Source organism: Sapajus apella, unplaced genomic scaffold, assembly GCF_009761245.1.
Source record: "Sapajus apella isolate SASKATOON/1434 unplaced genomic scaffold, GSC_monkey_1.0 scaffold20, whole genome shotgun sequence".
NCBI classification, from domain to species: Eukaryota; Metazoa; Chordata; class Mammalia; order Primates; family Cebidae; genus Sapajus; species Sapajus apella.
In genome coordinates this window covers 21,142,717-21,157,012 of record NW_022436960.1, presented here as the reverse complement: position 1 = coordinate 21,157,012, position 14,296 = coordinate 21,142,717, and the positions used below count along the sequence as shown (strand labels likewise).

General features: G+C 39.4%; 1 protein-coding gene across 1 annotated transcript; it reads right to left on the bottom strand.

The window, feature by feature from the left end:
• Positions 1 to 11,560: 11,560 nt before the first annotated feature.
• Positions 11,561 to 12,293, bottom strand: LOC116557694 (peptidyl-prolyl cis-trans isomerase A-like). Its single transcript, XM_032287263.1, has one exon. The coding sequence runs from the start codon at positions 12,291 to 12,293 to the stop codon at positions 11,811 to 11,813; it is 483 nt and encodes a 160-aa protein (XP_032143154.1). The 3' UTR covers positions 11,561 to 11,810.
• Positions 12,294 to 14,296: the final 2,003 nt, after the last annotated feature.

Below are 14,296 nucleotides of genomic sequence, written 5' to 3'. Positions count from 1 at the left end.
CTCATCTTTCTCACTTCCTCACTTCAGCAATGCTGTTTTCTTTTTTATTTTATTGTTTAAATCATTATTATTTTAAGTCATTCTGTTTAGGGGAAGTTTGTTACACAGATAAAGGGTATATATCTTCAATGTAATACTGCCAAACTGTTTTCCAAAGTGGTCTTACCTGTTAATACACTGATGATATCTGGGAGATCCTATTGCTTCATTTCTTCACTAATGCTTGGTAATGTCAAACTTCTAAATTTTTGGCTGATCTGGTATGTTGTGGAATCTTGGCATTTTAATTTTCATATCCCCAATTACTAATGAAGCTAAGTACCTCTTTTTCTGTGTGGATATCCACTTGGCATTTTGGATATACTCTTTTTTTTCCCATTTATTTTATTGCATTTTAGGTTTTGGGGTACATGTGAAGAACATGCAAAATTGTTGCATAGGAACACACGTGTCAGTGTGATTTGCTGCCTTCCTCCCCATCACCTACATCTGGCATTTCTCCCCTTGCTATCTCTCCCCAGCTTCCCACCCCCCACCGTCCCTCCCCTATTTCCCCCACTGTTTTCTTTGCCTGGAATGTCTTCTCAACTGCCTCCTGTCCTGAGCAATTGCTATCCAGATCTTAATCTGTAAATCTTCTGAAAGTTTCATCTGACATGTAAGGCAGGTGCCTCCCTAAGATTCTTCCCCCAAGAGAGTGTTTTTCTCTTTTCCAGGTCAAAGACTGGCTAAAACAGTGAGGATAATAAATACAGTAGATAACAGTTAATAAAGAAACAAAAATATGTTTTGATATTTATAAGCATTTTTGAAAATTTGCTTTTAGTAAGTTTATTTAATAAGTTGAAGACTACTGATCCATTGAAAGTTATGTGTAATATCAACTTCTTTTATACTATTCATATAACCCTTACTGTGCACTTCCTTGTATTAAGTCTTTCATATACCTGTCTCATATATGTGTATACATACATACATACATACATAAATGTATGTGAAACCACCTTTGCAAAAATTATAACTGAGGAAATTATGACAGTGAAAGAGATCAGGACTAATTGACTCCAACTTTCTTCTAATCTATAAGCTGTGCTTATTCATTCTTAGGCATAGATTGAACTAACTTTGGGAAGAAATTCAGTTCATAGTTTGAAATAAAAGTGATAATAACCCTTCAATGAAAAGACCCCCTTCCTGCCTGGGGACCAGTCTGCCTTTGCAGTACTAACAAATTAGCTATAAGATTAGAAATTATGGTTTAGGGGCTGTGTAGCCTCTGGTTCCAAGAGTTTGAACCTCCCCAAATTGTCCCTAGGGATAACACCACTGTTGTAAAACCTAATTTCAGTGCTTGAGATATTTTGCAGACCCTGTACTGGATGGATCAGCTTACATGACCCAGATGGGTAATCTGGCCCAACCAGTTCTGCCGTCCCACCCAGGAACAGAACGCAGCAAGAAAACTTCACTTTGACACCTTGTTATTCCATCTCAAACCTGACCAATCTGCACTTCCCAAGCCCCTACCTGCCAAATTATCTTTAAAAACTTCAGTCCCTGAATACTTGGGGAGACAGATTTCAGTAATAATAAAGCTCCAGTCTCCCATACAGCCAGCTCTGTATGAATTACTCTTTCTCCATTGCAATTCCCCTGTCTTCATAAATTGGCTCTGTCTAGGCAGGCAAGGTGAGCCCATTGGGCAATTACATACGTATGTTTATATTGTGAGGGGCAAGGCCATTGGCCCCCTAGAGATTTGCTGAAAATCACTGGCATGAGAGATTGATTAATAGGGGGAAAGGAATACAAATTTATTTAATGTGCATACATGGGAGGCTTCTGAATGAATACCCAACCCCTTAATGGGGTACAAAAGCTCATATACTATCTTGAGGTTACAGAAAAAATTTAGGCTCAGAGCATGGCCAAAACCAGGTTATAGTGGCAAGACAGGTGATGGGAGGGAAAAAGGATGGGTCTTGGCTAGCAAAGGTGGTCTTGTTATATAGATGAAGCCTCATAGGCAATAGCCCTCAGAGAGTATAGAGGGTAAATGTTTCTTTTCAGACCTTTGAAGGTTTCAGACTCTGTTAAACTCTCCTAGATATGGGAAAGGCCTAGAAAGGGAAGGCCTGGCTGCATTAATGGCAATTCTATACAGATGCAATTTCCTACAAATATAGCTTTGCAGGGCCACCTCATTCTGCTGGCTCTGTGGCAACCATTTCAAAATATGTCAGATACATGTATTTTGCAGTAAGATTATCTGCCTATCTATCTATCTATCTATCTATCTATCTATCTATCTATCTATGTAAGCTATCTACCACAAAGATAAAAAAATTGAAGGCTTACAAACATATTGGGTATTTCCATCCTTCTCCTATGGTACCACAATGTCATGTCTTCTATCTCTAGAATGTTACTTACTGCCTTATTTTATAAAGAATTGTCTGAGTATATATTATAATTATAAATGGAATGTAAGATTTTGAGTACACATCTGGTGCACTTACTAATATTCCACATAATACCTCGTACAATATCAGCACATAATGACTCAATTAATTAGTAATTTTCAATTAATTAGTAATTTACAATTAAATTTAAAAAATGAAAACAAAGGAAACTAAAGTAAAAAAAAAAAACCCCAGAACTTGACAATAAATGGTTATACTTTTTTTTTGAGATAGAGTTTTGCTATTGTTACCCAGGCTGGAGTGCAGTGGCATGATCTCGGCTCACTGCAACCTCTGCCTCCTGGCTTCATGCAATTCTCCTGCCTCAGACTCCCAAGTAGCTGGGATTATAGGCATGCACCACCACACCCAGCTAATTTTGTATTTTTAGTAGAGACAGGATTTCAGCATGTTGGTCAGGCTGGCTTGTCTTGAAGTCCTGACCTTGCAGGATCCACCTGCCTTGGCCTCCCAAAGTGCTGGGATTACAGGTGTGAGCCACTGTGCCCAGCAGATTGTACATTTTGAAAAGCTTAAAAAGGATTTTTTTTGTAATCAACCTCAGGAAAATGTTTCTCTTTATATTTTTAAAGTTGTTTATTCTCTTTCCAAATATTTATAGAGAATTCTGTGGTTTTGGTCTTGAATTTACAATAGTGAACAAAACAAATAGAGAAATTTTAATGTAGCAGAGACTCAGAGATTAAGAAAATAAATCAATTATTTAGGCCAAAACAAGATAAGAACAAATAAATGATAAATGAAAGGAAGTGCTTCTTTAGATTGAATGGTTGGAAAAGACCTCTCTGAGGAAGAAAAGAGGGAACTGAGATTAGAATGGAAAAGAAGTGCATTTAGAGAAGGAAATTTTTTTTTTTGTTGTTGATTTTTACAAAGGGAGAGGAAAGGGGGCCCCGCTGAAGCCAAACAGTATGGAGGTCATACAGAGCTTTTCAAAGTTAAAGAGTGTGTGGGGAAAAAAACGCAAAACAAATCCTGAGGTTCTATGATTTAATGCTATTTTTCTTTCTGTGTGTGTGTGTTTGTGTATGTGTCCCATATTATTCAAGATATGCCTTTAGTGGAAAACAACCTCATGTATACATTTATGTTTTTTAAAAGTGACACTTATGATTACTATTTGGTATAATTTGGCTTTGTGATCCCACAAAAATCTCTTTTTGAATTGTAATCTCTATGTGTCAAGGGAGGAACCTGGTGGAGGCGATTGGCTTTTGGGGACGTTCCCCTCATGCTGTTATCATGAAAGTGGGTGACTTCTCATGAGATCTGATAGCTTAAGAGTATTTGGCAGTTCTCTGTGCCCTCCTGCCTCCAAGTAAGATGTGTCTTGCTTCCCCTTCACCTTCTACCATGATTGTAAGTTTCCTGAGGCTTCCCCAGCCATGCAGAACTGTGGATCAATTAAACCTCTCTTCTCCTTCAATTACCCAGACTCAAGTAGTTCTTTCCAGCATTGTAAAAATGGACTAAAACGAAAATTGGTACTGGAAGTTTGGGGCATTGCTATTAAGATACTTAAAAATGTGGAAGTGACCTTGTAACTGGGTAATAGGCAGAGGTTAAAACAGTTTGGAGGACTCAGAAGAAGACAGGAAGATGTGAGAAAGTTTGGAACTTCCTAGTTACTTGTTGAATGATTTTGACCAAAATTCTGATAGTGATATGGACAATGAAGTACATACAGGCTGAGGAGGTCTCAGATGGAGATGAGGAACTTATTGCAAACTGGAGCAAAGGTCACACTCTTGCTAAGCTTTAGCAAAGATACTGGTGGCATTTTGCCTCTGTCCTAAAGATATGTGGTACTTTGAACTTGAGAGAGATGATTTAGGGTATCTGGCAGAATAAATTTCTAAGCAGCAAAACATTCAAGATGTGATATGGCTTCTTCTAAAAGTGTACATCATATCTATTCACAAAGAGATGATCTGAAATTGAAACTTTTGTTCAAAAGGGAAGCACAACATAGAAGTTTGGAAAATTTGTAGTCTGACCATGCAGTAGAAAAAGAAAAAACTCATGTTTTTTTAAGAAGAAATTCAAACCTGCTGCAGAAATTTGCTTAAGTAATGAAGGTTAATAGCCACGATAATTGGGAAAATGTCTCTAGCCATTTTAGAGATCTTCATGGCACCCCCTTCCATCAGTGGCCTGGAGACCTAGGAGGGAAAAATGGTTTCCTAGGACCCAGGTGCTCTGTGTAGGATTGGGACATGGTGCCCTGTGTCCCAGCCATTCTAGCTTTAGCCGTGGCTAATGGGCCAAGATTCAGCTCAGGCCATTGCTTCAGAGGGTGCAAGCCCCTAGCTTTGGCTCCTTTGATGTGGTGTTGGGCCTGTGGGTGTGCAGAAGACAAGAGTTCAGGTTTTAGAACCTCTTCTTCAATTTCGGAGGGTGTATGAAAATGCCTGGATGTCCAGGCAAAAGTCTGCTGCAGGGGCAGAGCCCTCATGGAAAACCTCTACCAGGGCAATGCAGAGTGGAAATATGTGGTTGAAGCCCTCTAGAGATCCCCCACTCAGGCATTGCCTAGTGGGGCTGTGAGAAGAAGGTCACAGTCCTCCAGGCCCCAGAATGGTAAATGCACTGACAGCCTGCACCATGCACCTGGAAAAGCCACAGCACTCAGCCTGTAAAAGCAGCTGAGGGGACTGTACCTGGCAAAGCCACAGGGGTGGAGCTGCCCAAGGCCTGGTAGCCCACCCCTTGCATCAGCATGCCCTAGATGTGAGATGTGGAGTCAAAGGAGATTATTTTGAAACTTTAAGATTTAATGAGTACCCTGCTGGGTTTCAGACTTGCATGGGACCTGTGGCCCCTTTGTTTTGGCCAATTTCTCCCATTTTGAGCAAGAAGATTTTCTTTAAAGCCTGCACCCCCATTGTATCTTGGAAATAACTAATTTGTTTTTGACACAGGCTCATAAATGAAAGGGACTTCCCTTGTCTTAGATGAGAATTTGGACTTGGACTTTTAAGTTAATGCTGGGATAAGTTAAGATGTTGGGGGATTGTTGGGAAGGCATGATTAGTTTTGAAATGTGAAAAAAAACATGAGATTTAAGAGGAGCCAGGGGTGGAATGATATGGTTTGGCTTTGTGTTAACTCATCTCAAATTGTAATCCCCAACATGTCAAGGGAGGGACCTGATAGGGGGTGATTGGATTGTAGAGACAGTTTCCCTCATGCTGCTCTCATGATAGTGCGTGAGTTCTCATGACATCTGATAGTTTAAAAAGTGTTTGGCCATACCCCTCAACCACCTCCATATAAGATGTGCCTTGCTTCCCCTCCACCTTCTGCCATGATTCTAACTTTCCTGAGACTTCCCCAGCCATGCGGAACTGTGAGTCAATTGAACCTCTTTTCTTCATCAATTACCCAGTCTTATGTAGTTCCTTATAGCAATGTGAAAACAGACTAATATACTGTTTTGATGTCTAAATTAACTGTGACCAGATATTAAAGCCAATCTCATGGGGTTAACAAGAATTCTTGACAGGAATTTAGTTATGATTAAGCATTAATCGGGGTGTTCTTTGGCCCACTTCCTTGGAAATGAAAGTCAGGTAACATTAGATACTAACCATTTGCATCCCCATTGTTCCCATACATAGGATTTCTGATGTTAGATAGATCTCTGATGTTAGAATCTTTTGTTTAATACTTGCTTAAATGGATCTTGAATTCCAGCAAAAGAGCTGATGCAAACTAGTTTAAAGATACTCACAGAAAAACAGAATCAGCATGAGAATGCAGTTTCTTCATCTCCTTGACCTATGACTTTACCCTACACTCCTCAACCAATAAGCAATCTCCATACTTTGGCCCATTCCCAAACTCTTAAAAACCCTAGTCCCAAACTCCGGAGGGAGATGGATTTGAAGTTTTCTCCCATCCGCTTGTTCAATGGCCCTACAATTAAAACCTCCTTCTGTGCTGCAACTCTGTCTTGGCATATTGACTTGCCCTGCACATAAAGCAATGGACTTTTATTATGATTACAATACAAGGAGTTTAAATATTGAGGAAAATAATCTCATTTATAACCACTTGGGAAGTTACCTCAGAGTTCTCGAAGATGCTCTCAATTTTTGTCTTTGTTACGTTATACATGGATTCTACCATATTCATCAAATTGATGAAGGTTTAGAGCACTCTTGGTAATACAAGAATGTTTTTTATTTTATTATTATTATTTTTAAAATGGGGTTTCACCATGATGGCCAGGCTAGTCTTGAACTCTTGACCTCAGGTGATCCACCCACCTCAGCCTCCCAAAGTGCTACGATTACAGGCGTAAGCCATTGCACCCAGCAATACAAGAATGTTTTAATGACTTTTGATAGAATGTGTATTGACTTCTGCTAATACTTAATGCAATCAAATTAGAATACCTGTATTGAGTATTGGTAAGGACTTTTAAGGCCTTGGAAACCCGACAACAGATCTGTTTAAGAATCCCCATCAGGTCTCTCAGTTTCTACTTTTATGCCTCTAGTATTAGAAGCTTATTACTTCTCAAGTTTGTCTCTTTTATCACCTGGCAACTGTAGTTTGAAAGCCTTTTTTATGTTAGTGCAAAATCTGGCCTTTTGTAAACTCCACTCATTTTCCTCTTGGGGCAACACAAAACAAGGCTACTTCTTTTCTGAATGGAATTTCAAATATATAAATGCAATTCAATTTCTATATAATTTCTTTCCTAGCTAAACATTATCTTAGCCCCTTTGAATTTCATATGAATTGGTCTGTCTCTTACTGAGTAAATCATCTTCCTGTATGTTAGATACTTTAACACTTGAGTTTATAGAATTACCCTTTTCAGTTCCTATAAATCCTCTGGTTGGCTCCAATTATCATTCACAAGTCTCAGGCACTTGCTAATTTCCTTCCTACAGAAATGTATTTTATTTCCAAAGAAAATGTAAATATTTTCACCTGTACAGAGCAATGCTTTTTAAAGAGATTTGTGGGTTTCACACGCAATAAGTCCTTCCTTGATGCTTTTTCTTTTCTTCAATGTTATAATCTTCCAATGTGTTCTCACATTCTACCAACTGGAGATTGCTGGCAGAGATGTTTTATCAATGGGTATGTCTAAAGACATAAAAGCAATATTTCCCAGAAAAGTGTATTTCAACTGTCATCCAGTGAGTGAAATCTTATTAGATGGAGATGGTTTTCTGTAGAATGGTTTTAAAAGGAAAGTTAATGGGCCTGTTGTCAGTGAGCATAAATACTTCATCCAGAAGACGACAATATATTGTATGTGGTTTAAATCACTGGTTTCCAAACTGAGCTTGGCAGGCATCCTGAGAGTTCCTTGGAGTTGTCCACACAAATCACCATGCTCAACTTTTATCTCTTTTTTTTTTTTTTGAGGCAGGGTCTTACATTGTCTCCCAGGCTGGTGCACAGTGGGATGATCACAGCTCACTGCAGCCTCAACCTACCAGGCTCAGGTGAGCCTCCCACCTCAGCTTCTCAAGTTGCTTGGACTACAGGGGCCTGCCACCATGCCTGGCTATTTTTTTGTTATTTCTTGTAGAAACGGGGATTTGCCATTTTGCCCAGGCTGATTTCAAACTCCTGGGCTCAAGTGATTTGCCATCCTTGGCTTTCCAAGGTGATGGGATTATAGACTTGAACCACTGGGCCTGGCCTATTTTTGTTTGTTTGTTTGTTTGTTTTTGTTTTGTTTTGTTTTGTTGTTTAATTGGGTTTTGTCATAAGATTTAGTTGAAAAGATGCTAAAATATTTTGAAAACTACTGGAATCTCGAATATTTTGGATACCATTTTAGGATTTTTTTCCTTATAAATAGTGAAATATTTTCATTCAATGTCTTGCTAAACCTGGGATCCTTTGTGGCATTGAAGCTTTATGTGTAATGATTAATAAAGGTGCCACCTACAAGGGCTAACGATGCTAAAGGAAGAAATAAGGATTGGGAATAGGCAAACTCAGGAACTGCTAGGACCCTGCTGTCATGCAAATGTCCTTGATAATGAAGAAAGGGAAATGAAATTACAGTTCGCATGGTTGTATGGAAACAGAATTGTTCCCATACAGAATGCTTTCTGAAGGTTCCCCAAGGCTGTGCAGCTCTTTAAGTCAGCAAGCCCTTTTTATTTTCAACCACAAAGTGGAAAAAAGCACCCTCTTGTTTCTTTTTCTCTTTCAAGACATCCAAACTGTAAGTATTGTTGAGTCACCTTATCTCTTTTTGAGGAAGGACATACCAGTCCTTTGCAGGTGAATGTAGAAGATTTATCAGGAACAACCACCAAAAAAAAAAAAAAAAAATAGAGAAATGGATCATAACACCATTGGATTTAACATTTTCTTCATTTTACAATGTTCTGTCTTGCTTGACATGCTTACTTTACAAACACTTATATTCCTGGCTTGGAGTTGCTCTCTAAACACCATGGTGCATAATTAATGTCAAGGTGGAAGGCGATTATGCTGCAAATGCTGCTCCCTCAGCTCTAAAAAGCATTTTGAAAGCCAATTTAGGTCACACATGGTTCAGTCTCTTAGAAATTTCTCTTAATTGTTCAGCTAAAGAGAATGCCTCAGGGCGTTTATTACAGACATTCCAACGAGTTGTGGATCCTGGGGTGTGTGAATGTGTTGGAAGGAGAGCATAGTATCTCACTGGGTGCAGCGGGGTGGTTTGTGGCAGGAGAGAGGGACCCCAAGAAGGTTGTGTTTTTTTAAAGCCTTATAGAAATCTAAACAAAAGGACAGAGCAAGGAACATAATTTAGCTAAAAAGTGTATGAGAAGTTGTGCTCTGATTTTAAGAAGAAAACTGTTCTTATTTTCTTCACCCGAATAAGCTTCTGAGGTCGACATGGCAAGGAAGCAGATACAAAATGCATTTTTAAAAAATTGTATTTGGGCTCTCAGGTACATGTGCATGTCCTGCATCCTGCAGGATTGTTTCATAAGTACATACATGCCATGGTGGTTTGCTGTCTCTATCCCCTCACCCCCGCCCATTGCCTACATCAGGCATTTCTTCTGGCGTTATCCCTCCCCCTCCTCCCTGCCCCCCACCTCCCTTCCCTCTTCTCTACCCCCAACCTAGCCCTGTGAGTGTTGTTCCCTTCCCTGTGCCCAAGTGTTCTCATTGTTCATCACCCGCCTATGAGTGAAAACATGTGGTGTTTTGTTTTCTGTTCTTGTGTCAGTTTGCTGAGAATGATGGTTTCTAGATTCATCCATGTTTCTACAAAGGACACAAACTCATCGTTTTTTATGGCTGCATAGTATTCCATGGTGTATATGTGCCACATTTTTTTTGTCCAGTCTATCATCGATGGGTATTTGGGTTGGTTTCAGGTCTTTGCTATTATAAACAGCACTGCAATGAACATACGTGTGCATGTGACTTTATGATAGAATGATTTATAATCCTTTGGCTATATACCCAGTAATGGGATTGCTCAGTCAAATGGAATTTCTATTTCTAGATCCTTGAGGAATCGCCACACTGTCTTCCACAATGGTTGAACTAATTTACACCCCCAACAGTGTAAAAAAGTGTTCCTTTATCTCCACATCCTCTCCAGCATCCGTTGTCTCCAGATTTTTTAATGATCGAATTCTAACTGCCATGAGACGGTATCTCAATGTGGTTTTGATTTGCATTTCTCTAATGACCAATGATGATGAACATTTTTTCATATGTTTGTTGGCTGCATATTTGTCTTCTTTTGAAAAGTATCTGTTCTTATCCTTCACCCACTTTTAAATGGGTTTTTTTTTTTTTCTTCCTGTAGATCTGCTTTAGTTCTTTGTAGATTCTGGATATTAGCCCTTTGTCTGGTGGGTAGATTGCAAAAAATTTTTTTCCCCTTCTATTGGTTGCTGGTTCACTCTAATGATGTTTCTTTTGCTATGTGGAAGCTCTTAAGTTTAATTAAATCTCATTTGTCTATTTTGGCTTTTGTTGCCATTGCTTTGGTGTTTTAGTCATGAAGTCCTTGCCTGTGCCTATGTCCTGAATGGTTTTGCCTAGGTTTCTTCTATTGTTTTTATGGTGTTAGTTCTTATGTTTAACTCTTTAATCCATCTGGAGTTAATTTTTGTATAAAGCATAAGGAAGGGGTCCAGTTTCAGCTTCCTGCATATGGCTAGCCAGTTTTCCCAACACCATTTATTAAACAGGGAATCCTTTCCCCATTGCTTGTTTTTGTCAGGTTTGTCAAAGATTTATGGTTATAGATGTGTGGCATTGCTTCCGAGGCCTCTGTTCTGTTCCATTGATCTATATCTCTGTTTTGGTACCAGTACCATGCTGTTTTGATTACTGTAGCCTTGTAGCATAGTTTGAAGTCAGGTAGCATGATGCCTCAAGCTTTGTTTTTTTTGCTTAGAATTGACTTGGCTATGTGGGCTCTCTTTTGGTTCCATATGAAGTTTAAAGTGGCGTTTTCCAGTTCTGTGTGAAGAAGGTCAATGGTAGCTTGATGGGGATAGCATTGCATCTATAAATTACTTTCAGCCGTATGGCCATTTTCATGATATTGATTCTTCCTAACCATGAGCATGGAATATTTTTCCATGTGTTTGTGTCCTCTCTTATTTTCTTGAGCAGTGGTTTGTAGTTCTCCTCAAAGTGATCTTTTACCACCTTTGTTAGTTGTATTCCTAGGTATTTTATTCTCTTTGTAGCAAGTGTGAATGGGAGTTCACTCTTGATTTGGGTCTCTGTTTGTCTATTACTGATGTATAGGAATGCTTGTAATTTCTGCACATTGATTTTGTATCCTGAGTCTTTGCCACAGTTGCTTATCAGCTTAAGGAGGTTTTGGGCTGAGATGATGGGGTCTTCTAAATATAGGATCATGTCGTCTGCAAATAGTGACCATTTTACTTCTTCCTTTCCTAATTGAATGCCCTTTATTTCTTTTTCTTGTCTAATTACTCTGGCTAGAACTTCCAATACTATATTGAATAGGAGTGATGAGAGAGAACATCCTTGTTTTGTCCATTTAAAGGGAATGCTTCTAATTTTTGCCCATTCAGTCTGATATTGGCTGTGGGTTTGTCGTAAATAGCTTTTCTTTTCTTTTTTTTTTTTTTTGTTGTTATTTAGTCTTTATTTCATAATCATAAACTTAACTGAACTCTGCAATCCAGCTAGGCATGGAAGGGAACAAGTAAAAAATGGAACTCAAAGGGAACTGCAGCGAGAGCACAGATTTTAGGATACTGTGAGCAAATGGGGTGGAGGGGTGCTCTCCTGAGCTGCAGAAGGAATGGTCTTGTGGTTAAGATAAAACACAAGTCAAACTTATGAAAGTTGTCCTCAGTCAGCAATGGTGATCTTCTTGCTGGTCTTGCCATTCCTGGACCCAAAGTGCTCCATGGCCTCCACAATATTCATGCCTTCTTTCACCTTGCCAAAGACCACATGTTTGCCATCCAACCACTCAGTCTTGACAGTGCAGATGAAAAACTGGGAACCGTTTGTGTTGGGTCCAGCATTTGCCATGGACAAGATGCCGGGACCTGTATGCTTTAGGATGAAGTTCTCATCATCAAATTTCTCCCCGTAGATGGACTTGCCACCAGTGCCATTATGGCATGTGAAGTCACCACCCTGACACATGAACCCTGGAATAATTGTGTGAAAGCAGGAGCCCTTATAACCAAATCCTTTCTCTCCAGTGCTCAGAGCACAAAAGTTTTCTTCTGTCTTTGGAAACTTGTCTGCAAACAGGTCGAAAGAGATGGGGCCCAAGGGCTCACTGTCAATGGCAGTGTGGAAGAACAGGGTGGGGTTGACCATGACTAATACTAGAAGGCTCCAGGTGGCGGCAGCATCTGCAAAGCCAATAGCTTTTATTTCCTGGAGATATGTTCCATCAATACCTAGTTTATTGAGAGCTTTTAGCATAAAGTGCTATTGAATTTTGTCAAAGGTCTTCTCTGCATCTATCGAGATAATCATGGGGATTTTTGCCTTTGGTTCTGTTTATGTGGTGTATTATGCTTATAGATTTGTGTATGTTGAACCAGCCTTGCATCCCTGGTATGAAGGCTACTTGATCGTGATGAATAAGCTGTTGATGTGCTGTTGGATTTGGATTTGGTTTGCCAGTTTTTCTTTTTTTTTTTGAGACGGAGTTTCTCTCATGTTTCCCAGGCTGGAGTGCAATGGCGCGATCTCGGCTCACCGCAACCTCCGCCTCCTGGGTTCAGGCAATTCTCCTGCCTCAGCCTCCTGAGTAGCTGGGATTACAGGCACGCACCACCATGCCCAGCTAATTTTTTGTATTTTTAGTAGAGACGGGGTTTCACCATGTTGACCAGGATGGTCTCGATCTCTTGACCTCGTGATCCACCCGCCTCGGCCTCCCAAAGTGCTGGGATTACAGGCTTGAGCCACCGCGCCCGGCCTTTGCCAGTATTTTATTGAAGATCTTTGCATTGATGTTCATCACGGATATTGGTATGTAGTTTTCTTTTTCAGTTGTGTCTCTGCTAGATTTTGGTATCAGGATGATGTTGTTCTCATAGAAAGAGTTAGGGAGGATTTCCTCTTTTTGTATTGTTTGGTATAGTTTCAACAGGAATGGTACCAGCTCCTCTTTGTATGTCTGGTAGAATTCAGCTGTGAACCCATCTGGACCTGGACTTTTTTTAGTTGGTAGGCTGTTAATTGCTGCCCCAACTTCAGACCTTGTTATTGGTCTATTCAGGGTTCCAACTTCTTCTTGGCTTAGTCTTGGGAGTGTGCAAGTGTCCAGGAATTTATCTGTTTCTTCCAGATTTACTGGTTTATGTGTATAGAGTTGTTTGTAGTAATGTCTGATGGTAGTTTGTATTTCTGAGGAATTGGTGGTCATCTCTCCCTTTTTTAAATTGCATTTATTCTATTCTTCTCTCTTTTCTTTTTTATTAGTCTAGCTAGCGGTCTATTTTGTTGAACTTTTCGAAAAACCAGTTCCTGGATTTATTGATTTTTTTGAAGTTTTTTTTTGTGTCTCTATCTCCTTCAGTTCTGCTCTGATCTTAGATATTTCTTGTCTTCTGCTTGCTTTTGAGTTTTTTGATCTTGCTCCTCTAGCTCTTTCAATTTTAATGATAGGGTGTTGATTTTAGATCTTTCCTTGTTTCTTATGCCGGCATTTATTGTTATAAATTTCCCTCTAAACACTGCTTTAAGTGTGTCCCATAGGATCTGGTACATTGTGTCTCCATTCTCATTGTTTTCAAAGAACATTTTTATTTCTGCCTTCATTTCATTGTTTATCCATTCATCATTCAGGAGCAAGTTGTTCAGTTTCCATGTGATTGTGTTGTTTTGGGTGCTTTTCTTAATCCTGAGTTCTATTTTGATTGCGCTGTGGTCTGAGAGGGTGTTTGTTATGATTTTTGTCCTTTTGCATTTGCTGAGGAGTGATTTACTTCCAATTATATGGTCAATTTTGGAGTAAGTGCAATGTGGTGCTGAGAAGAATTTGTATAATGTGCATTTGGTATGAAGTGTCCTGTAAATGCCTGTTAGGTCTGCTTGGTCCAAATCTGCATTCAAGTCCTGGATATGCTTATTGACTTCCTGTCTCGTTGATCTGTCCAATATTGTCAGTGGAGTGTTAAAGTCTCCCACTATTATTGTGCGGGAATCTAAGTCTCTTTGTAGGTCTTTAAGAACTTGCTTTATGTATCTGAGTGCTCCTGCATTGGGTGCATAAATATTTAGGATAGTTAACTCTTCTTGTTGCATTGATCCTTTTACCATTATATAGTACCCTTCTTTGTCTCTTTTGATCTTTGTTGGTTTAAAGT

Excerpts from the sequence above, each read along its gene's own strand:
- LOC116557694 (XM_032287263.1), bottom strand. The coding sequence starts at position 12,293 with ATGGTCAACCCCACCCTGTTCTTCCACACTGCCATTGACAGTGAGCCC.